This window comes from Phalacrocorax aristotelis, chromosome 1 (assembly GCF_949628215.1).
Source record: "Phalacrocorax aristotelis chromosome 1, bGulAri2.1, whole genome shotgun sequence".
NCBI classification, from domain to species: domain Eukaryota; kingdom Metazoa; phylum Chordata; class Aves; order Suliformes; family Phalacrocoracidae; genus Phalacrocorax; species Phalacrocorax aristotelis.
Genome location: NC_134276.1, coordinates 99,833,782 through 99,855,832, shown reverse-complemented (window position 1 = coordinate 99,855,832; position 22,051 = coordinate 99,833,782). Strand labels below are relative to the sequence as shown.

Below are 22,051 nucleotides of genomic sequence, written 5' to 3'. Positions count from 1 at the left end.
CTCTTCCCAGGATACACGTCCCTAGTTCCACTGCCTGTGGAGCCTCCTCACCCTCAGGTGGAGGAGTCCAGCACACCCCTGCTGGGGAAGAGCACTCGAAGGAGCACACAGCCAGGCAGGGGCCAGGCAGGCATTCAGGCAGGAGCAGCTGAAAGCCGTGGCAGCAGCGACTGCAACGGGAGGGCTCCATGTGCCCCTCTGTCACTGCGCATCTACTGATGGGTGGTACGGGAAGGCGAAGCTGCAGTGCCTGTGCCTCTGCAACTCAAAGAGGAAAGGTGTTTTCCAGAAAGGTCTCACAAAATACATTTCACTGTCTCTGTTAAGGCTGGCCCTGAACATAGATTTTGATGAAGAGGCTTCTGCAAGGTAGTCCCTGGAAGTGGAAAGGTTTGGCAAGCTTCTTCCTGGGCTCTCCAAAATAATACGTTAACTTTTTTTATTGATTTGAGAAAAATTTGAGGGAGTCAAATGCATTCCCAGAGCAAACTGAATCTATATTTCTTCACAGATACATGAGTCAGAGCATCTGAATGTGTATTGCCAAATATAGTAATTGTGCTCCATTAAAAGGTGGATGCTGGAGTATAAGAGCACACTTTCTAAAGTTTTGGTTTAATTATTCGTTCAGAAAAATTACCAAAAGGACTCTTTTCTGTATATCTGTAGAAGCAGCTAGGTGAAGAAATGCTATATATTTTAACAGGAATGGCAGCGAGCCTCACGTTATGACTTGCTGAGCCCCCCAGCAACACAGAACCAAGCCAGGTGATCGAGAGCGCCGCGAAACTTCGCCTCTTTGATCCGACCCGTGCGCGCTAACCGGCGTGTTCAGGCCACCCCAGCGCGCACTCTTCGAAGGGCCGCTCCCAGCCCGAACCGGGCGGCCGAGCCTGCCCCCAGCTCCCCAGCCGCCTCTCTCGGCGGCGGTCTCTCTCCTCTGCAGGGGTGCTGGGGGGACACCCCAAAGGGGAGCGCTGCTCCCGCACGTACCGGTGCCGGTATCCACCTCTTTCTTGAGGGCGAGCGTGCAGCGAGGCTCCTCCCTCCGGACCTCCGCCCTGCCGGTGAGGTCCTGACCGAGGAGGAGGAGAAGGAGCAGCAGGAGGAGGCGCCGGGGGGCGGTTCCCGTCCGTGCGGTACAGGGACCCCCGCACGTCCCTCTCACCGCCCGCCCGGGCACCGGGCACCGGGCACCCGCCGCCGCCGCCGCCGCCAGGGGGCGCCGCGCCCTCTCGGATGGGGTTGGCGGGGGCTCGGCGCGGGCGCGGCGCTCATTGGCTGGCGCCGGCCGGGCTGCGCGCGGGGCGCCGCTTCTTAAGGCGCGGCGCGGGGCAGCGGGAGCGCTGTGCTGGGCGGGTGCTGCGGGCCGGGCTGCCGCGAGCCATGAGCGAGGTGAGCGGCCGTTGGGGCGGCGGGCTCTCCTCGGGGGGCGCCAGCGGGGGCTCGTGGGGAGCGGGGGGACCGCCGCAGCCCCTCGGAAAGCGGCCCGGGAGGCTGGAACCTGGCGTTGAACGTAGCCGTCGCTTTCCGAAGGGTGGCTGGGGAGGACCGAGTGCTTCCCGGGCTGGGAACGCGGTGAGGCTGTGCTGTGCCTCCCGGCAGAGCTGGTGGGCTTGAGGGGTTTCTCTTTGCTGGGTGGGGAGACTGCAGTACGTAGCTTCTGTTAAACGCTGTCTTCTGACAAGCAGACCTCCACAGGTGTGTATGCTCCTGCAAAGCCTGAAACAAGGCAATTTTTTGCCTTTTGAAGGACCGTGCACACCAGTGGAGAATCATTTACTAAAGGAGAAAACCTAATAATTTGAAGATCTAACTAATGTTTTCCTGTGCAGAAAGAAGCATTTAGTAAGTCGTGTGAAAGTTTTCTGCTAGAGTTTATGAAAAAAAATGCCCTGTTTGTAGTTGGATGCTGATGTCAACTTTATAGTGTCCTGGGAAGGGTTATAATTAAGGAAAAAATTTAAATAGTGCTGAACATGTGAAGATTACTTGTACCCTTGTAAATAAACAAGATAAACTTCTACTTGTGGCTTTTTTTTTTGCAATGGAAAAGTTCTCTGGGGCAAACTATTATTTTTTTCTTAATGAAGTGTCATCAGGCAGGATGACTGTGTAGTCTGTCAAATGCTGGGCAGGTTCAGCTGGCAGATTCCATATTTGCTAGTGTGACTGTTTCTTTGGGAAACAGTAGAGGTACCGCTAACTACACCTTACCAAGCGCCAATTTTTGGAGGCTATTTTCTGTTATAACAGACCTGCTGCTTCATTAACAAGGGGGATTCTTTTCTCAGCAGCAAGAGTAAAATTAAGAGCAGCACCAAATAAATTGTGACTGGTTGTTGTGCAGGTGTTACACTCAGATGTGTATGTAGATGAGGAGTAAACCTGAGATAAAAGGCAGTATAGCTGTGTGGTCTCTGGTGCAGGGATTAAGAGAAGTTTATATCTTGGCTTGCAGGTCAGGCCAAATGAGAAAAACAGAGGAAATCCTCATTGTGCTTTTCTTTTGCTTGCGGGGATCAGGCAGTCCAGGTGTAATGCACCAGGCTCTCTGTGACCTCTTCTCAGCTGCTGCCTGTATTTCTATCAACTGGATAGAGGTTTCTGCAGTGTGGGTTTTTTTGCAGTTGCTGTCCCTTTGGCACCCAGGCTAGCTGAAGTGTTCTGTGAGATCCTTGAAGATAGCGTTGGGGAAAAATCTTCTAGTGGGGAGCAACGATTGGGTGACACTGCTGTACTTACTATAACTGTACAAGGCACTCTTTTGTTATAGTCCTGTGCCAGGTTGTATATGCTCAGTAGTTATCCCTTCATAGCTTGAATTGGATAGTGTGCCTCTTGGATTTTAAAAGTACCAATGAACATCAAGATCATCCCTAACACCAGCTTAGGGGTTCTCCATCCATAATACATTTCCTTGTGCCTCACAGAATACTCTTCCTAGCATACCCTGAGAGCTGGAAGATGTCTCATTCTCTGGTGCAGCGCTAAGCCCTGTACCTATGACACTCAGCACTGCACTGGGTGTCTTCAGTGCTGTTGTTCAGCTGACAATATTGGGGAGTTTATCACTCACAGCTCCTGGGAAGAAATGCTTCCTTGCTGTTACTTGCCTGCCAGCTGTTTTTCAAAAGATGATTCTTCTTCCAAAAGGCAGATGAAAGCAACTGGACCACCCCAAACCACCTCACTGCAAGAGACTGTTAAATGAGGCAAAAAAGAATAGCAGAAAGCAACCTCCTTAGCCATCTGTTTGTTGTGTATTTGGATGGGGGATATATATTTGTTGGTGAATTTCACTTATAAGGCTGTAACTTAAAAGTGTTTTTATTTTCTTTGTTTTAATCTGCTAGAAAATCTGAGGACAGGGTGATTGAAAATAGGTTCAGTTAGAGCCATCAAAAGATTATCCCAAATAGAATGGTGTTGGGAGGGTGGGAAGGTTTTTTGCTTTATGTTAAGACTCATCAGGATTTGAGTGGAGCTTGAAAAGTGGTCGCAGAAATTTCTGAAGAGAGCTTTGATATCCCTCAAGTGATTTGCTGAGACTTTGCATGGATTCCTATTTTACTGTTTCAAGCAAAGTTAACTCATTTCCTGTTATAGGCAGTGATTATCAGTCTTGTGGTGAAGGCTGAACAGGAAGCAGCCATTCATCTGACTGTAGTACTTTTCTATTTTCTATCAGATAACTTAATTTTTCAGGAAGGATAAACTTTTCTACAGAAAAACCCTACATTTCTTCCTCTGCAATCTTTGTCTGAAAATGTATTTAAGATGCTCTGTCTACTGGGCAGAGGTTTGGCCCTGTAACTAGTTACAGGGAACTTGAGGTTTGAGTTTACCTACCAGTGTTTTGAGACATGGCTAGTGCTTCCTGCTGCTTGGTATAACAGATAAATGAGCTGTATGGAGAACTTGTCAGGAGCATAACTACATATTGAAATGCATTTTTAAGTGTTGAAGTAACATTGAAAATCTGTCCACAAATACCTGAAGAGTCTTTTACTTTAGGTCTGTAGGCATTTTCTGTTACTTTTAATGAGCTTAGAGAGAAGACCCATGCTGGAAAATATCATCTACTGTCAGAAAGCACCCATGAGATGCAGCCCGTCTTCCATTAAAGATCTCTGGTCACATAGGATGGACTGGGGGAAGTTATCTTGCTAATTGGCTCATAGACCAATGCCAACTTGCCATTTACTGCCAGAAGTTTTGCCAGTGAGCTTCTAGACTCACAACTGGCATAAACTTGATTCACCACAAGGAATCCTGACATCTTATCAGTCATCTAACTGACATGTTGCAGGTGATGTCTGGTCATGGTGACAGTACTCCCCTGGCACAAAGGTCCACAATGAGCATTTCATCACATGAACATTTTTACGACATTCACTGCCACTCTTGCCTCATGTGTTGAATGATTCTGGTTATCATCAGGAATCAGGTCTGGACTTGGGGAGGAGTGCACTTAAACCATATGGTGTTAAAGCCCTCAATGCTGTTCCAGTGGTTCAGGGATGAAGCACATGTGTAAGGAGTTGGAGCTTAAAATAGCATTAGCAGAGATTGCCTTTTGGATGCATTTATTTGTGTTTGCTATTAAAGGGTCAGGGTGGTATTGCTGGTGTAGGGGAGAAGTTCAGCTTTAACATGTGTTATTTAGGTGTCTGACTTTGGGAGAGCTGTTCAGCAAATCTACCTGATCAGCCCATGCATCTGAAGTGTTTGTGATTTAAGAGAATAACTTGCACTGGAAGAGCCTTACACAACGTGAGTGAAGTGCTCTACTGATTGCCAGGGTGCTGATGAGCACCACCTATGGCACAGCTTGAGCCAGCAACTTTATGTATTTGAGGAGCAGCCTAGCTACCAGACAGTAGCAATATTCCAGCTTTCCTTCTGAAACAGGCATCAAGCAACCAGGCACATGAAATTAATAAGACAGAAGAGAGCTGTTAGGGGTTTGACTCTGTAGAATGCTTAGGTCTCTTAGTTGGGGAGACTAAGAGCTGGGGACTTGATCTCTGCATAAATATAGGGGTTTTGGTCAGGCTTTGACTACAAAGAACATTGTGTCTTGTTTCTTCTTTGAGCTACAGCAAGGTCTTTCCCTTTGCCTTGTGTTGCCGCTGGGCTCTTGAATCCTGCAACAACTGCCATGTTGTGTCCACCTTCAAAAGGATCATGAAGGGTGCTCATGCGCCCTGTAATAGGGGTATGCAGGGCGTTCATGGGGGGATGAGCTGTCATGCAGGCTATGCTCATCCAGACAGCTTTCCTCTGCAGCCTGGGGTACTGAATCTTTGTTCTGGAGCTCAGATCACCTTCAGTGGACATACCCAGGCAGCCAGCTCGGCAAAGATGGAGGCTTCACTGGAAAGTTGATGTGGCCTAACACTGGGGTCAAAAGTATTCTGAAAATTGGACTTCACCTGTCATTGAGGTGTGTGTAAGACACTAATCACCAAGACAGTCTCTGCTGTGGCTGTTTTCAAAACCAGTAACAGCTCATGGCCTGGTGGTTTGGGCATGCCCCTAAGCTGGCAGGGTAATAGAGGTTATCTTCTTCCCTCCATGTTGAGGGAGAACCTGGACCATGTCTTTATCACTCTGGACAAGTGTGCTCACCAGGAGGCTGTTGGAGAAGGACATATCTGAGTGTGAAACACTGGGCATAAGTGGAGGCTTCTGTCTGAAACAATAGCTGATTCCAGTGGTTAAATGGGAAAACTGGAGTTCTTCCATGGGTTGCTCTCCTGAATTTGGTTGAAACTGTTCCACTGAAATGGTATTTAGGGTCTTAGAACCAGATGTATTTAAACAATTAATTCAGGATCGTACACCAATAATCCTGATGGCACTAAATAAAAGAGTTGGTGTTTGTAGGGGGGAAACACGCCACGTTTGTTTAGAGGAGCTCCTGTTCTCTTGTGATGCTTGCAGTCCTGAGGGGTGTCTGAGCTAGCTAGTTGTCTTAGGGGTGCCCTTCTGGGTGCATTTTTGAGATACTGCCATGACCCCCAACTCTTAATGATTGGCCTTGCTAAGGTTACACCCGCAATAGATACAAAACTGTATAGGTCTAAAATGTGCAACAAGAACGTGGCAGGGTGGAGGAGGAGATTCTGCACCTGTTATAGGTTGGGGGTGGGACAGATAAGGCACATGAACATCAATTTTTAATTTTAACTCAAATCTATTTATTAGCTGAGTGGTAAATTGCAGCTCAAAAGAAAAGGAAGAAGGGAGAACAATAAGTTTTAGATCTGTCACTTTGCCTACTTCTTCCATCAGTGTGTGGTTTCAGTGGGTTTAAGCATCTTCTAAAATACCACTTAGAAGTGATGTTGGAAATTGATCTTAATTTGATGAAACTGGCAGACATAATGTTTAGAAAGTGCACTGGCTTTCTTGAAATATATAGAATGCCAACAGATTTGAACAACGCAACACTTTATTAAAGGACAGTTTGCTTTAATAGTATGCTTCAGATACCATGTTTCCTGGTAAAAGAGTAACTTAAAGCAAAAACTCCTGCATTTGTAAAACAGGAAAACTTGAACCTTCATACTGTGGTACTTGATAATAGAATCAGGTTGCAATGCAGGTTGCAAAGGCATATTAGTTTCCCATCCAATATCCCTAAATCTGTAATGCATTGGCAGGTTTATGAGAGTCATCTTCCAACAGTTTCTACATGAACTAGATTGTGCAAATGGTGAAATATGGTGTACAGTAGCAGTTAACTTCAACAGGAACAGTGGTGCCTTTTCATCAAAAGTTTCTGGGTGTTTGCTTATTGATTTGAATAAAATGATTGATTTCCAGGCTGCTATTTGCTATTGTCTACCTTGTTTATTTGTTTTTTTGTAGGGATGACTTGGAAAATGTGTCAGTGTTTATATGTTTCACCTCTTTTTCTGTAACTTTTCTACAGAAGAACTTGTAATAGAGTGGCTAGGCCTAGACACTGGATATGTAAATCCTGAGACACCCACTTCTCTGCTGAAGAGGACTGGGAGAAGAAGGCTGCATGCATCACAGGAAAGCTATGCCTTTCTTCAGCCTGTCAGTTGCAAGAGAGCCTTAAATATACTGAGCCATGTAATGCTTTCTTCTCTGCAAGGCATAGGGTCTTCTCATGAAGACGGATAACACACATTCTCTGCCTTGTAAGGAAAGGTGTTCTGTTTCTTTTGTTTTCTTCAGTTGTTTGGACATTGGGTTTCTAAATAAAAAAAGACATAAGTGGAAACTAGGTCAAATAATAACTAACAAATCATTTTTCCCCTTCTTCCTCTATTTTTAATTAAGCAAATCAGTGTTTATTCCTATAATGGAAAGAGATGGAAGAGACAGGCTATATAGGCTACTTTTAGTAGGAAAATGAATGGCAATCTGATGGAATAAGCTCAGAACAAACAACCCCAGAGGAGTTGCAATTGTGAAACGTATTATTAATGACAGGATATGAGGTCACAATTTACCCCTACTCTACATCTGTTCCCTCTGAGACCAGACTAGTCTACTTATAGGTAAATTGGGCAAGTGTCACATAGGCCAGGTCTTTAGCTGGTGCTTGCTCATCTAATCTATTCATGCCAAATGGGATATAGCTTTATTTATGCACTAACATGGAATTTGGAGGATGAAGCACAAGTTTAGTCAGAAGAAATGAAAATTGTCTGCCTACATGCCTCGAATACTAGTTACAGCTGAACTGTCTGTCCTCTTAAAGAAAAAATATTTTACAAGTACAGAATGTTCTTACATTATCACCTTAGTATATAGTGCATGAAACACGACCTGAAACAGTGGTGCAGCTAATACTGAGTATTATGACAGTAGGCAGAATAATGTTTGAGATCTCTTGTTAAAGCTGAAAGTAAGAAACAAAAGATGGGGGGCAGGAACACCAACTTGTGAAAGGTGATGGCCTTCTTGCCTGACTTTGAATACTTCAGAGATTCCTGGACTGAAACAGTAAGCTGATGAGAAAGGTGGCACCAGGTATGAGGGCTTCAAATTTTCTAATATGTGGGGAGTCAGAGCTATAACCATGGCAAAATGTATGCAAATACATATTTAGTCTTTAACAGAGTCTTAGTGTCCAAATGCCTGACAGAAAGGTCTGAGCTGTTCTGTCATCATTCTTATCTGCTGCTCCTTGACTGGCAGGTTTGATTCTAGCTGTGCTGTGGAGCCAGCTGCTGCATAGTGCCAGTAGGACTAGACAGCTGCAATAGTAGAACCAGAGGAACCTGAACCAAATTTTCAGGTTATAAGGGTTTAAATACAAAGGGTGTGCGCTGCTGTGTGCTTGAGCAGGGGATGATTGTGTTGGATCACAGCACGGCATGAGTGTCCTGAAAGTGAAGAGACCTGTAGGGATCCTGTAGCCTAGCTGTACATATATTTGTAGGGACATTAGGTGTACCTTTTCTGGGAATGATGGAGCACAGCTCAGAAATGCCCAAGCTAGCCCTGACTAGGGCTATCCCTGGAAAGATTCCAACTCCATGTTATGCTAAAGCTTCTAATTCTTGACAAGAGTTAGGAGGCTCTTCTAGAGTGAATCAGTGAGGCAGCTGGAACAGTCCTGTTAAGTCAGCATCTCCAGTAGGAACTAGTAGGATTGCACATGAGAAGTGGTTTTTCACAGAAAGTACCTTAGTTTTGTAGGGGGTGGAGGAGAAATTTCAAGGAAATCTGGGACCTACACAGGTTCAGAACCACTGAGTGCTGGAAAGCAGCCATACCCATTGTTAATGCCTGGAGATGTTTTGCATCTGTGTCCTTTGACCTACAAAATAAGCCTTGCTACCCAGCAGGTACCACTGATCAGGGCACCAGATTGGCTGTCAGTCTGCCTTGGTGATGCTTTGTTCTTTATGAATCTAACACTAGAGGGATTACCAGGCATTGAAATAGTTGTTGGCAGCATTCTGACTACAGGAGAAGATAAATTCCAAGGAAAAGTCTATCAAGATCATAAGTAACACCTAAATTGGTGCAAGTGGGTAAGTAAGCAGATGAGGAAAAGCTGAATAGATCTGAAGACATATTTGATTTACTGAGAATTTTGGTAATATTGGACCTTCTCCTAGTAACACTTGGGATATGAAGACTGGTGATTTGTGGGGATGTTTTTACAGAAATCGTAGCATTTTCCCACAAATAGTTCGGTGTTAGTAAATTGGCATTTTTGAGCCAGATGTATTCAACTGATCTACCCTGACCAGTGCTGCTACCCACAGACTGCTGTACCTTTGTCTACTAAGAAGCTGTGTGTGTTTCAGCAAACCCCTCAATAGGCAATTGGGTGAGATTGAGTTGATCAGAGGCAAGTGTGCCCTATTCTACAAGGGGATGGGGGAGTTGGGCTTTGGATGTCCAAGATGGACTTTTAAAAAAGGGGACCAAACAATTCCAAACAATGTAAGTGCACACTTCATTAGACAGATGCAACATAATCTGGTGAAGGAGAGAAGCCTGCCTGAGATGAACCAGTGTGTAATGCCTAGCTAAATGTGAAAACACATTTGAAAATATGAAGGCCCAAGTTTGGGGCAGTAGGGGAGAGGTGCAGAGACAGGAAAATAATCCTCATAAAAATCACTAGCATGTCTTTCATTTGAATTCTGGGGCTTTTCATTCCCTAGCTTGGATGTTTCAAGTAATGGGAACTGTGTCTGTGTCATTCCTTTTCTCTTGTAGAAAATATGTTCCTGCATGATCAAAACTCCCAGGATGAAACTATTTTTGTTTTAAGATATTGAATACTCTGGATGTTGACTTTTTAAGTGCATAGTTTTAACACTAGTTGAAATACTCTGAAGAATTACTTTTATTTGAATTTAAGAGACTCTATGTGGTGTTCAGGAGAAAATCTGAAAAACATTGAAATCTGGTTCCTTGAATTCCAAACACGTGTTAGTAAATTGTGAGGTAAAAGCGAGACAGAGGTTGGAAACTGCTACAAATTAGAAGCATATACTTGGTAGAAATGAGAAGGAGGAAGAGCATACTAGGCAAGAGGGGATGGCAAGGCAGGCAGCTTTCTGCACTTGACATGGTGGAAAAATAAGACATGTGACTTCATAGCTGCTTCATACATGCTACTGTTCCACTCAGATCTGACATACACACCACTAGAAAAGAGAGCAAACACATTGTTGGCTTGGCACACTTTGAAATGCATGTGGCAGCATACATGTGCTGCAGTTTAAATGGGGCAGCCAAACACCTGAGGCAGGCTAGCTTCATGCCAGTTTTAGTTTGCCAGTCTGACTTGGCTAGCTATTGCTTCTTTCCTTCACCATATTTTGCAAGCTACTGGACAGCACTAACATCCAAGCCAAGCTGAATGAACCTCCCAACTAAGATTACAGGAGACCTTCTTGTTTCACAGGGGTTTTTATTCTGAATGCTGCCTTGTATTCTTTGCTTGGTCTAAAAACTTGGTGCATTTCCATCCTAGAACTGGGCTTTTGGGATGGATCTGCAGATGCAGAAACATTGGTAGCAAAGGATCTAGCATTAGTGTTGTAAACTGCAAAAAAAAAAGTTGCAAGTCTTCTGAATTCTAGCAATATCTCTGTGGTCATGCCACATAAGCCTTTAATAGATATTTTTGTCTGACTGCAGTGTCAGGCCGCACCCAGCTGGATCTAAGTGAATATTATTTGCTTTCTGCTTGAAACTTGTAAGGAACCTATTTTCTGTCTAGTCATGGGATGGGTATGTTAGAATATAAAGCAAATGAATGCATGGCTGTTTCTTTGGAGGAGCACATTAGGGTCCTTTTTTTAATGGCATTGAATAATGGTTTGACACGTTCATGTGTGAATATGGTGAAAATTTTATTAGGTAACACTTTTCTTTCACTTCATATACAAGGCACAAAGTGCAGAATGGAGCCTGATACATAGTGGGAGACTGAAGGCAGAAGGAATGACTGATGACTACTTGGAGAAACTTGCAAGATTTCATTGAACTTCAATTGGAAAACAGTTCTGTGGAGGGAGACCATTTGAAACAACGTGGGGGAGCTTTTGGTGAATCTTTTTGACCACATATCCCCTCGACTTGCTCCACAGCTATGGCACTGCAGGAACTGTAGAGCATTTAGTCTTAGGGCAAGTAACCTGGTGAGTCTGTCCTGGGGCCAGGGACCCTGGGAACTACCTACAGCTGCTCAGTGAAAATAGCTTTCTTCTCTGCTGTTATTAACAGTGAAGCTGATAGCAGCATCAATTTCACTGAGCAGCTGCAGGGACCTGGGAGCTTCTGATTTGTGGAAATGCCTATCTTTTTCAGCAAGCTTTTGGACAGAGCTAGTGGCCTGACTTTTCTGCTTGCTGTATGTGAGTGCATTTCACTGTGGTCCCTGATTCCTGGCAATCAAGGTGACCTTGTACATCACCCTGTCCATTTTCCTTTTCAGTATGGCAGGGTTGTTTCTAATTGCTTGGCTGCTGTTTAGACTCATAATACGAAGGCAGCTTTGCTCTAAACTGCATCACACTTCAAACACAGCAGCTCCCCCAAAGTCTCAGTGGGTCGGTTCTGATACAGACTTGAACAATGTAAAACAAATCCTCTGTCAAGCAGGGCCCCGCTTTGAGGCAGATACAGCAGCCAATTCAGGGTTCCCCTTGCATGAATCTCCTTGTGGCACAGAGCCAGAGATAACAGGTTTGCGTCATCTCTCTGTGCAGCCCCTGGGCAGGGTGCGTTGCCAAGGCTGCAGCACACTTTCAGTCCAGTGATTCCCCTGCTACTGGAATAGCCCTTAAAGAAGTTACTGTCATAACTGCAGATGGCTCAGGGGCTGCACAGGGTTGCTCTCTGTGACCAGACTGGCTGCCTGGGGGTTTGAGGAGGAGAGTAGGTGACCCATAAATATCCTTGCCTGTTTCATCTTGCTGTTGTCTTGAAAATCAGAAGACTTTGACCTAGGGCGAAGGCAGAAGGTCCCTTTGCATGGCAACTTGAAACTGTCATAATTACACGGATGTACTTTAGCAGGCATAGTGGTGTTGGGTTAATAGTTGGACTTGATGATCTTAGAGGTCTTTTCCAACCTTAATGATTCTGATTAATACCTTTTAAAAACCTGGCTGGCCAGTTATTAGTCCAGTCTAACAGACTGTAATAACATCAGTTTGCCTCTGAAGTATGTAGGGAAATAGGAAGAAAGTGAGAACAGATTTTAATTGTACAACTAGAAATAAAACCAAAAAAGCCTCCAGAAATGCCAGAATTTTTGTAGTCTGGGAAGAAGCAGCCTGTTTTAATAATGATAGCCAATATGATCAGATATGAAGCAATTTGTCAGTGCAGACTTTTGCCATTAATAACAAGCTGTCCCTTGAAGACAGCCTCTAACTCAATTACAGCTGGATTTGTAGCTTGGCAAATGAAATTACCCTAAACTTCAGAAGGGTTTGGAAGAATGAAATAAAAGTAAATATGTTACAAAACCACCGTCTATATTCAGTTATGCCTATGCAAGGATCCTGACCCCTTAGTTGCCTTAGGGCACTCCTATCTGGGGATACTAATGTTAAAGGATACCCAAGGTACCATCTGAATCCAAATGCTTTGCTAAGATCCCCAAGGTTCTGATTTGCTCCTAACTGGATGACACACTTTGGTTGCCATCAACTGTCTGTATTGCCTGTGCAGGTTGCAAGGCTTATAATTTTAGCTGCATAGATGCACCAGTGTTGCTCCATGTTTTCTTCCGTTGTAGAGTAAAGATTGCTAGGAGGTAATGCAACATCCCAGGGATATACAGCATGCTATGCTTCATGGTATGAAGCACTGACTTGCTCAGATTTTTGGTTCCCAGAACAAAACTGCAGTGCCTCCTCCCCGCGATACTGTCTGTTGCCCTTGTACAACTGTGGATCAGAAGCATCAACTATATTACTGAAATGATCAACCGAAACAAGTAAAACTATGTATTTTTTTAGCAGGACCATTTAAATGATTGTTTTCAACACAGCTCTGCTGAAGGGTTATTTTGAACTTGAATAATTTTAGTGCTCCTATTTTCTGTATGACCTTGCAAACAATTGTATCCAAACAAAGGAGGCCTTGGGGATGGGAAGGTGTGGCTGGATTGGGCTAGACTGGGAAGTAGGAGTTCTTAAGGCAGTTTTCCTGCCCAAAAATGCCCTTTCTGTAACTGTAGTAACAGATCTGATGCTACCAATAGATAAGGAATAATAGGAGAAAAAAGGAAGAGACCACCTTAAGAACATAACTTTTCACGTATCCCATCTAGCTTAATCAATTTTTATGTAATTGAAATACTCCTCTTGGGTCACCTTGATATTTCCTCTTTATCAATTTCCAGTGTAATTAGGATATGGGCTGTATCACCCATGTCCAGATGACAGCTGAGGTAATTTTTTGGCAAGTGGTGTGAGAAGGCTTATTCTGTAGTTGATATCGCCCTCTTTGCCCTTTGTTTAACAAAACTCAACATGCAGTTTAGATAAATTCCACAGTACCACACTGAGGTTCCAACTCTACTCATGCAAGTAATTCTGCTGAATTGAAGACAACTACTTGCCCACATATGAGTTACCCCTGTAAATAAGCCTTGCAGGATCAAATCCTCCATTTCCTGCAGAAAAAAGGATTACTTCTCATGGCTGGTATGGTAATTATCAGGATTTGGGAAATACATTCGTGCAGCTGCTTTCAAAATTAACTTCAAAGATTCCATTAATCCCTGCCTCAGAAACAAAATTGTGATTACAATGTCTTCGGAGAAATATCTGCTTAATAATGTTTTAATTCAAAATATGCTAATAACCTAAATATTAAGCAAGCCACTGTTTGTGCTAATTATGTTGATTACATTTGGTGTTGGTATAAATATTCTGTTAAATATCTTATATTGAATCTGAATACAAATTCAGCAGGTTATCACTCTGCGGATTATAAATTGCAGCCCAGTGTTGGCAAAAGTGGGGCACAGTGAAAGTTCTTCTCTGTCCTATTAGAATACTTAAACAGCACTGTAAGTGGGTTCTTATATCCCAGGCAGTGATTCTCTCTGCCCACTTTGATCAGGTGCCTCCTTATTTAACATGAAAGCATGCTGGGTGCTGAAGTTCTGTTGTCTGTGTATACTCAGAAGTGCGTATTCTGTGGATTTACCTCAAGCCAAAAGCTCGCTCTGGGTGCAAGTGAACAAATCACACCTCTGAGGGCATTTGCCTCAATTTAACTCTGCTAACACCCCTGTGATTAAGGCACTGCACCCATTGGGTGGAGTATGCATTTTGCATAGGCATGTAAATAAAATGTGTGTTTTACATTGACTGCATTGCAAACAATAACCCAGGAGCGGGGACTGCAACCCTGTCTTTCAATGACCTTGAGAAGCCCCAGCCTGAAAGTTACTCCTTCTGTTTCCATTACTTTTTCTGTGCCTAGTTGTCCAGTGGATCAACAGGAGGGCCAGGGTCTTCCCCCAGCACGCCTCCCTGTGCTGTCTCATGGGAGTTGTGGGTTCACCCTAAGTAAATAGTCAGCAACCAGTACATCAGCAGTCAACCTGGTAAATTGTCTAGTCTTCATACAGGCTGCAGCTTGTATGGATAGCTATGCCTTGAATATACTGCTTTCTTTCTGTGTTTGAAAGTAACATTTGAGACTTAATTTGCACCAGTGTAAATGACTGTCAGAGATGCAAGGATATGAACGTTGAGGTCCAGTTTGTGTCCTTTATAAGATGAAAGGAAATTGTGAAGAGATTGTATCTTGCCCAGATCATTGCAATAGCAAGAGCCAGGCACTGATCCGGTGTCTAGAAGGAAAATAATCTATAGTTATCCACAGCCTTGTTGCTAATTTTTGACAAATATTACTGTGGCTTCTGGGATGACAGTGTGCATGTGTGTGCTTGCTCATGTGCCTTCAGTGACTGTAAAAGTCAGAAAACCAGTGCTGGTCACTGTGCCAACTTTTAGCCACTGCAGTTGGAATCCCATCAGTTCATCTCAGTCCACCTGTGGAGTTTTAGTTTATTAAAATGGCTATAGAAGAGCCTTAATAAAATTAAGGACAATCAAGAGCTATTCAAGTAGAACGTTGCTTGACCCATGAAGATAACTACAGAAATCATCAGCATGCCAGGGATCATTTAGTTTTGACAGCCAGTATTGAAAGATGGATTCTGGCACTTTTGCTCTGGCAATATTATGCTGCCCTGGCAATGCAAGACAGCCAGAGAACCAGCTATAGAATACTTCCATTGTGTAAAGAAGCATGCAGAGAAGGTGCTACATAGACAAGAGAAGAGCCCATATCCTAAAGAACTAAGATCCTAGGGTGAGAGCAGCCGGGGAAATGCAGTAGTCTCCAGAAAGTCTCTTCTACAAGAAACATATGGCCATGACCAGGAGTGAACTGCTTTGTACTGAAGTATATGTTGATAAATACTTTTTTGTCAGGTGCCTAGAAAATGTGGTATGTGATTTCTGACTGTGATGGGTAAGATGGAAGTAACAGACACATTATCGGATTTACCCATTATTCAGACAAAATATTAGCTAGGTGTTCTGTTCTTGATGCAATTACCTTAAATGTGGGATTTGAAGGACACTTTCATCTCAAATATTCAGTACAATGTCTACGAAAACGTGGGGAAACATGTGGAGGAACTTGTAAAAGAGGCACGAATAGACCAGAGAGGAAAGTTAACTTACAAAAATTTTGTTAGAAGCTACATAAGTATATTCAAGCTTCTCTCTGGGATTCTTCAGTTCTGCCTGTGGATGTTCTGTAGGTGAATAGCTGTTACTGATGTGAATGAACCTGTACATCACAGAAGTTAGTTTGGGATTTGCCATCTGGCTGTATGGCAGACAGGTTTTGAGATGACTTATAATAGGAGAGAATGAGTGAAACAGCAGAATTTGCACATTGCTCGCCAGCAGTACACCTTATCTCCCCCAGCTGTTCATCTTCATGCTTTTATAAATAATTGAAAAAAAAATACAGTGGTGCTAAGATTCCAGTCCCATTATTTAGAGGCCAGGTATCCCTTGGCAGCTTCAGTAAACAGAAATCTTTCTGTCACAGCATCATAATTTTTCCTCCTCTTTTTATCTTAGACATAGTAGTATCTTTTGTCTTATTACCAAATTGTTTACTGTGTTGTGGCTGAGTAATGTTTTTCACAGCTAAATGTGTGAAATGCTGAGTGCTATGGTTTCAAGTCAATATATAACATTAGAAAGAGGATGTCAAACCTAGTGAAACAGAAGTCTCCTGTAAAGAAGACTTTTAACCTAACTAATCACATTGAAATCCCAAATTCTGCAGAGTATCTGCTCATTCCAGGTCATAGCTGCTTGGTTCTTGCCCCTGCTTAAATTTTGGATCTTCATTTAGATTCTGACATACAACCTGTGTTCTTCACTAGAGCATGAAAGAAAAGCAATTGCAAAAATACCATTGATTTCAGTACGCTTAAGATATCACCTCATCACATAATTATGTTCAAGTGGCGTATATGCATTGTGTATTGGTCTACTGGCAAAAGCTGACGTTTCCCTCAGTACGTGCTGCTTGTTTTTAAATTGAGTGTTATCTTCCTGTGTTTTAATAGCAAATTTATACCTGGTGTTAAAAACTATGGAAAACTTTAGGCTTTTAGGACCAGAGGAGTATACTATAATGACTGGACAGGAGGTACATGGAAAAGCAGGCTATTTGAAGTATGCAGGTCCCACGTTTGATAGGGCCTTCTGTGTCTTTAATCCAGGTCTCTAATTCATTCTTTTGTGTGTAGGAAGTGTGCATGCTAATGTAATGTCCTCAAAATTCCATCCAGGGGAAACTAAAAAACATACTATGAACCTTCAGGCAGTAATTGTTATATACTAAGTATGCTTTGGGATTTATGTCTTATGCCTATAGTCTAGTGAACCTCAAGTGGGGCTTACTTCAGTAGTCTAAAACTCTCAGATCCTTCAAAGATCAACCAATATGAAGTAGAGATCAGCCTGTAAGAACTTTGTTTCTTGCATTGTTCCTGGATAAAGTCAATCCTAATTGTCCTAATTTGAGGAACTGTACAGGAAGTATTTAGTTGTGAAAAACAGCAGGTAGAAATTGCTGTATCTCCTGATCATTCTGCTGTTGACTAGGAAGATTTCCTTACTTGGAAAACATGGAAAGCCCTTAAGCAGATATTTACAGTGACCTTTTTATTTGCAGAAAGGTTACAAACTTTATAAATTTGTTAAAAAGTACTGAAAAATACATTTTAGTTTTGAGGCTAAAGCAGCTCTTTAATGAAAGCAGAAGGCTATGGAAAAAAATAGGGCACTAATGAAAGTTGAGTTTGATTCAATTTGTCTCTTACAGAGAAAATTTTGTATTGAGAACAGATGGTAGTACAGAATAAAAGATTGCTTGGCACACAGCTGGCTGACCCACAGCCATTTTTGTGCTGCATTGTACCAACATGTATTTCCTTCTGTCGCACACATGTAATGCCTTTTGTTAGGGATGGACCTTGTAGCAAAACAAGGCTTAAGAAAGCTTAGGATATGCACAGACTTCACTGCTGTTCTCATCAATGAGTACAGAACATCCTGATAACATTTCATATGTCAATGAAATTATTTATTGTCCTGGGTCAAGTCTGCACCGACCCTTTCTGCTAGTCACTTTACAAAACTTTCCACTGTTTCTATTCTCTTAATCCTACCCTTGGATGCTCTTTCTTTCTTTGACGTAGAAAGATACTCTTGAATATCTGCAGCCACTGCTTTACTGGGATACAGCCTTCTGTACCTTGTTGGCCCTGCACTGGGATTAAGAAGCAGAATAATGTTATTACTGTAAGGGCCCATTTGTCAAAAGTTTCTGGCAGTGCCATGTCCCTGATCTTGGGTTTCCTGTGGCTTGTCAAAAAACAAACCACCCCTCTGCCCCCCAAAATTATGTAATCAACACCTGGCTACAATCCCTAACACTGAGGTGCTAATTGGAAGCATAACTGAAAAGGTCAGGCTATTTCAAGACAAGAACAGAATGTAAGATTAAAGGCAAAAAAATTAGGCTTGGGGGTCCAGGAGGGGCTAGAAGAATGAGCAGAAAAGCTGCTGCAGTAATTTAACATTCTTCCTGAAAAGTCCTCTGGGCTGCATGTTCACACTTGACCTTAGTTTGTACACCTAGGGGACTAATTTAGTACAGTGTTTCATACCACATTAACTAGCTGCTGTGTATAGCACTGAGAATTTAACAGAACAGTAAACCTGTTCTTTTCTTACTGGGATTTTGGGCATATGGCAGTAGTCCTTTTTATCCTTCCTCTTCTGACAAACTGGGAGTGACTTTGATTTTTGAAGACACTTTTAATGATGTGCCTTTGATGTTCTGTAAAACCACTGAGTTAAAAATTAATATAGCCCCAAGCAGTCATAAACTATGTTTCCTCCTACACAACATAGCAACAAAACTGTTTATCTTGTTTTACTGTATAATCATTATGGTTTTGCACTCATGTTCATTTTAGCTCTGATGTTTCTTCTTTGATGCCTAGTGGAAAGTTTATTCAATGCTTCTGTCCTAGCACTTACTTTAGAAAATGCTGGGGAATTTTAGAAGCAATCTTTGAATGAAGCTGGCTACAAGCTATAGGATACAAAAAGCATTAGACTGCTTTTATCTCTTAAAATATGGTCAACTTGGGGATTTTCTGTTTAAAAACCAAACCCAGAAATAAGATTTTTCTTGTATTTCATTGACCTTAATTTTATCTATTGCATCTGAGGACAATATCTGTTATCAGCTTTTGGAGGGCTTTCATCCATTGCTTCTTGACACCCACTGACAGTAACTCCTCCTCATATTTAGTCTGTCTCCTCTGAAGGAAACTTACAAGATAAGCTTTGTCCTGCAGCCTGTGGTAGTGTCAAGAAAGGTGATGAAAGAGGCAAGAAGCTCCAGCTGCTAAATAATACCAGCATCCTGAAAATATAAAAAATAGGTCCGCTGAAGGTGTTGAAATAAAAGACTAAAGGCTTTGCAGGTGGATGATCGCATTGTGTATGGCTTTTTCAATGCCTTGTTAATGAGAAACTAATTTTTACATTCAAATTCATTGCATGCACTTGGAAGACAGCACTGTGCTTATAGTTCAAAATATGTAATTGAAGGAAAGGCTATCAGAAGCTTGTTTGGCACATTTCAGGCTTCATTCTGTATATGTCCAGTGGTCACCAGTCAAATGAATGGCTGTAGAATACTTAGACTGATTTCAGACTTAAAGAAAAATCTTGATCTCATGAATAGGAAAACCTTCATTGACTAAAGCCAAGCTTTTATTTGTTTTCTTTAAAAACTTTCCCCTCTCCCTGAGGGGAAGTTCTGAGACATGAAATAAATGTGTGGATCCATATTCCAGTACTCCATCAATAGCAGACTGAACCTGACAGGTATAGCCTAGGGAGGAAAGAGAAGCTTTCATAAAGGCTAAGTAGCACAGCCTGAAACACCCAGGAAATAAGACAACTTGAAAAAGCGTTTAAAAATAAACGGGAGGAAAAAGTGATAATTACCATTTTATAGACAGGAAAAAGCCAGTATTTTGGGGTTTTTTGGAGGTCCCAGTAAATTAACAGTAAAATCTAGTTTCAAATGTGGATTGAAATTGAAATATAGAAATATTAACCAAACCTCAAATAAAGGCATAAAGGTTAATATTTTTAGCAAAACTCATTGAGTGGATTTATTGATTTTTGGCTGCTGGTTACATGCTTTTCTAACAGATGTTTATCCCTTTAGAATCCCATTCTCTGTTATTGGCCAAGTTTTCTCACCTGTCTTGGCTCTGAAGCTCCAGGGAGAAACAAATATATTTCCATCATATAGGGAGACTGTAGCAGTGGTTATAGACTCAGGGTTTTCTTCTCTAGGGATGCTCTCACTCATTGCATAGAGTGAGAGAGAAGGCAGAGCCAGTAGAGCCAAGATACGTGCACTGAAGCTTGCCATGGAAAAGACAATGAGAAACCCCACCACTGGCATGTGGATGCACAGTAGACCATATGTATCTCTTTTGTATTCTCCTGAGGGTTTGAAGAGCTTTTTTCCCCTTCTGGCTTCTATAATAAGAACTAAGAGTACACATGAACATTATTTACTAAACTTGTGATTAGCTCTATATACACAGAATACCCTGAAAATGCCACTGCTGTAGGAGATGGACAGAAACCAGAGCAGTAGAGAAGGTTTTATCCAGATATTCTAGAGTAAATACCTTCAGATAAGTATGCCTGTCTAAATTTTCATAAAGGAATCAATGTGACTGTCCATATTTTAGTATAAATGGTTTGGTTTGCTGTGCTACTGTAGCTGTTACTTTTCCTGATGCATGAGGATGTGCTGCTTCTGGCTGAATGCAGCTAGATTTATTCACTGAATTTAATACTCCTAGTTTTTTACACGTACAACCCTAGAGAATAAAGTCTTTAGTCTATTTCAGTAATACACATGAGGATGAATAGTTTTGCACAAGAAATGCAAGTTTTGCCATACTTGCTAAAGTACCTTAATTCTATCTGTGAGTTGCCTTCTCTGTGGGATGTAGCATAATTTTCCCAGAATGGCTATTTCTAAGCTAGAAAGTTACCGAGTAGTCTAGCCATAATAACACAGCCCTGCTGCTGTGAATATTTACTTGGACTGCACTGGTGTTTGCTGCATGTTACTTAGTAGAGTGACTTAAATTGGTTTGTTGCATGGGAAGTCTGTTCCCTGGGCAGAGTGAACTGAAGTGGGAAGTTCCTCATCTGTGGCCACAGCAGAAAGATGAGTCTTTTGGCCAAAATCAGGTCAGAGTCATGGAACCAGAGGCCCAGCAGAGACCTGAAGAGATGTCCTGCTGTAGCTCATACCCTTGTACTGACGGGAACTTGATTACACATATCCCATCACTAACATGTGGTAATTACATAGGGTTGCACACATAGTTATACAGCTGTACCTAAATGGTACTAAGCATTCCTGTTCTGACTGGTAGTGTTTCAAAGCAACATTGCATGAGGGTGAATAACTATCCAAGGTATCGAGGAGAAATCAGGCTGTAACTGCTAGTGATCACAAGGGGAAAACACACATTCATGTTTGTTCTAACAACTTGTTTTGGTTTTTTTCCTCTAACAGAGACAAGGAACCGGAGCTACAAATGGAAAAGACAAGACATCTGGTGAGAATGGTAAGGGTAGACTGAATTTCTTGATGGAGGACATTGAGTAAGAGTGAGCCAAAATATTTTTTACTGTAATGATAGATGTCAGGTAGCAGCAGCCTTGGTCTCATATCTGAAGTTTTGAGTGTGCTTTGAAAACTGCAAGAGCTTCAGTGGGATTGTTTTCTTTATACTTGTATGTTCAAATCATCTACAGAAACCTGATTCTGAGCTCATACTATGGTAAACCAAAGGACTCTGTAGAAGTCTGTGCAGATACAAATGAGGCTAGAACAGTGTTAGGTGTATGTGAAAAGGACACCAAGAGACTATGTTAAGTGTTACCAGCAGCTGCTATGTGAATGGGGAAGGTGAATGAAAGTAAACTAATTACAGAGGACTTGCTCAAACATAGTTTCTGTGGTCCAATTTATCCCACCTAATTTTAGGCCCATACTAAGATACCAAAGTTAGAAGCCACTTGCATAGCGCTCATTTGAGTGTCGCTACAGATAGGCTATGGATGGAGCAGCTCACGTGGAAGGACCATATGGCAAATAGGCTCCTAACTTTGGCATTCTACATGAGTGAATCTGAACTTGTGGACTTTAACAAATGGCCTGGCAGGAACCAATTTCTGCCTCTGAAGTGGCATGAACTATTGTAATTGGAAAATGTTGATTGTTTTTTTTTTTCTCTAAAGAAAGTCAAACTGAATTTTCAGTGAAAACAGCAATTGCTTTTTAGCTGAAATCTCATTTTATTTCCTATAGGAGGCAGAAATGCTTTACACACAAATGATTACTTGGTTAA

The 22,051-nt window shown here is 42.2% G+C and overlaps 1 protein-coding gene across 1 annotated transcript in view; it reads left to right on the top strand.

The window, feature by feature from the left end:
• The first annotated feature begins 1,239 nt into the window (after positions 1-1,239).
• Positions 1,240-22,051, top strand: part of PCP4 (Purkinje cell protein 4) — a 54,148-nt gene continuing 33,336 nt past the window's right edge. Inside the window, exons 1-2 of the mRNA XM_075084252.1 lie at positions 1,240-1,395; positions 21,214-21,265. Of these exons, the coding sequence (XP_074940353.1) occupies positions 1,240-1,395; positions 21,214-21,265 (208 nt within the window). The remainder of the gene's footprint in view (positions 1,396-21,213; positions 21,266-22,051) is intronic.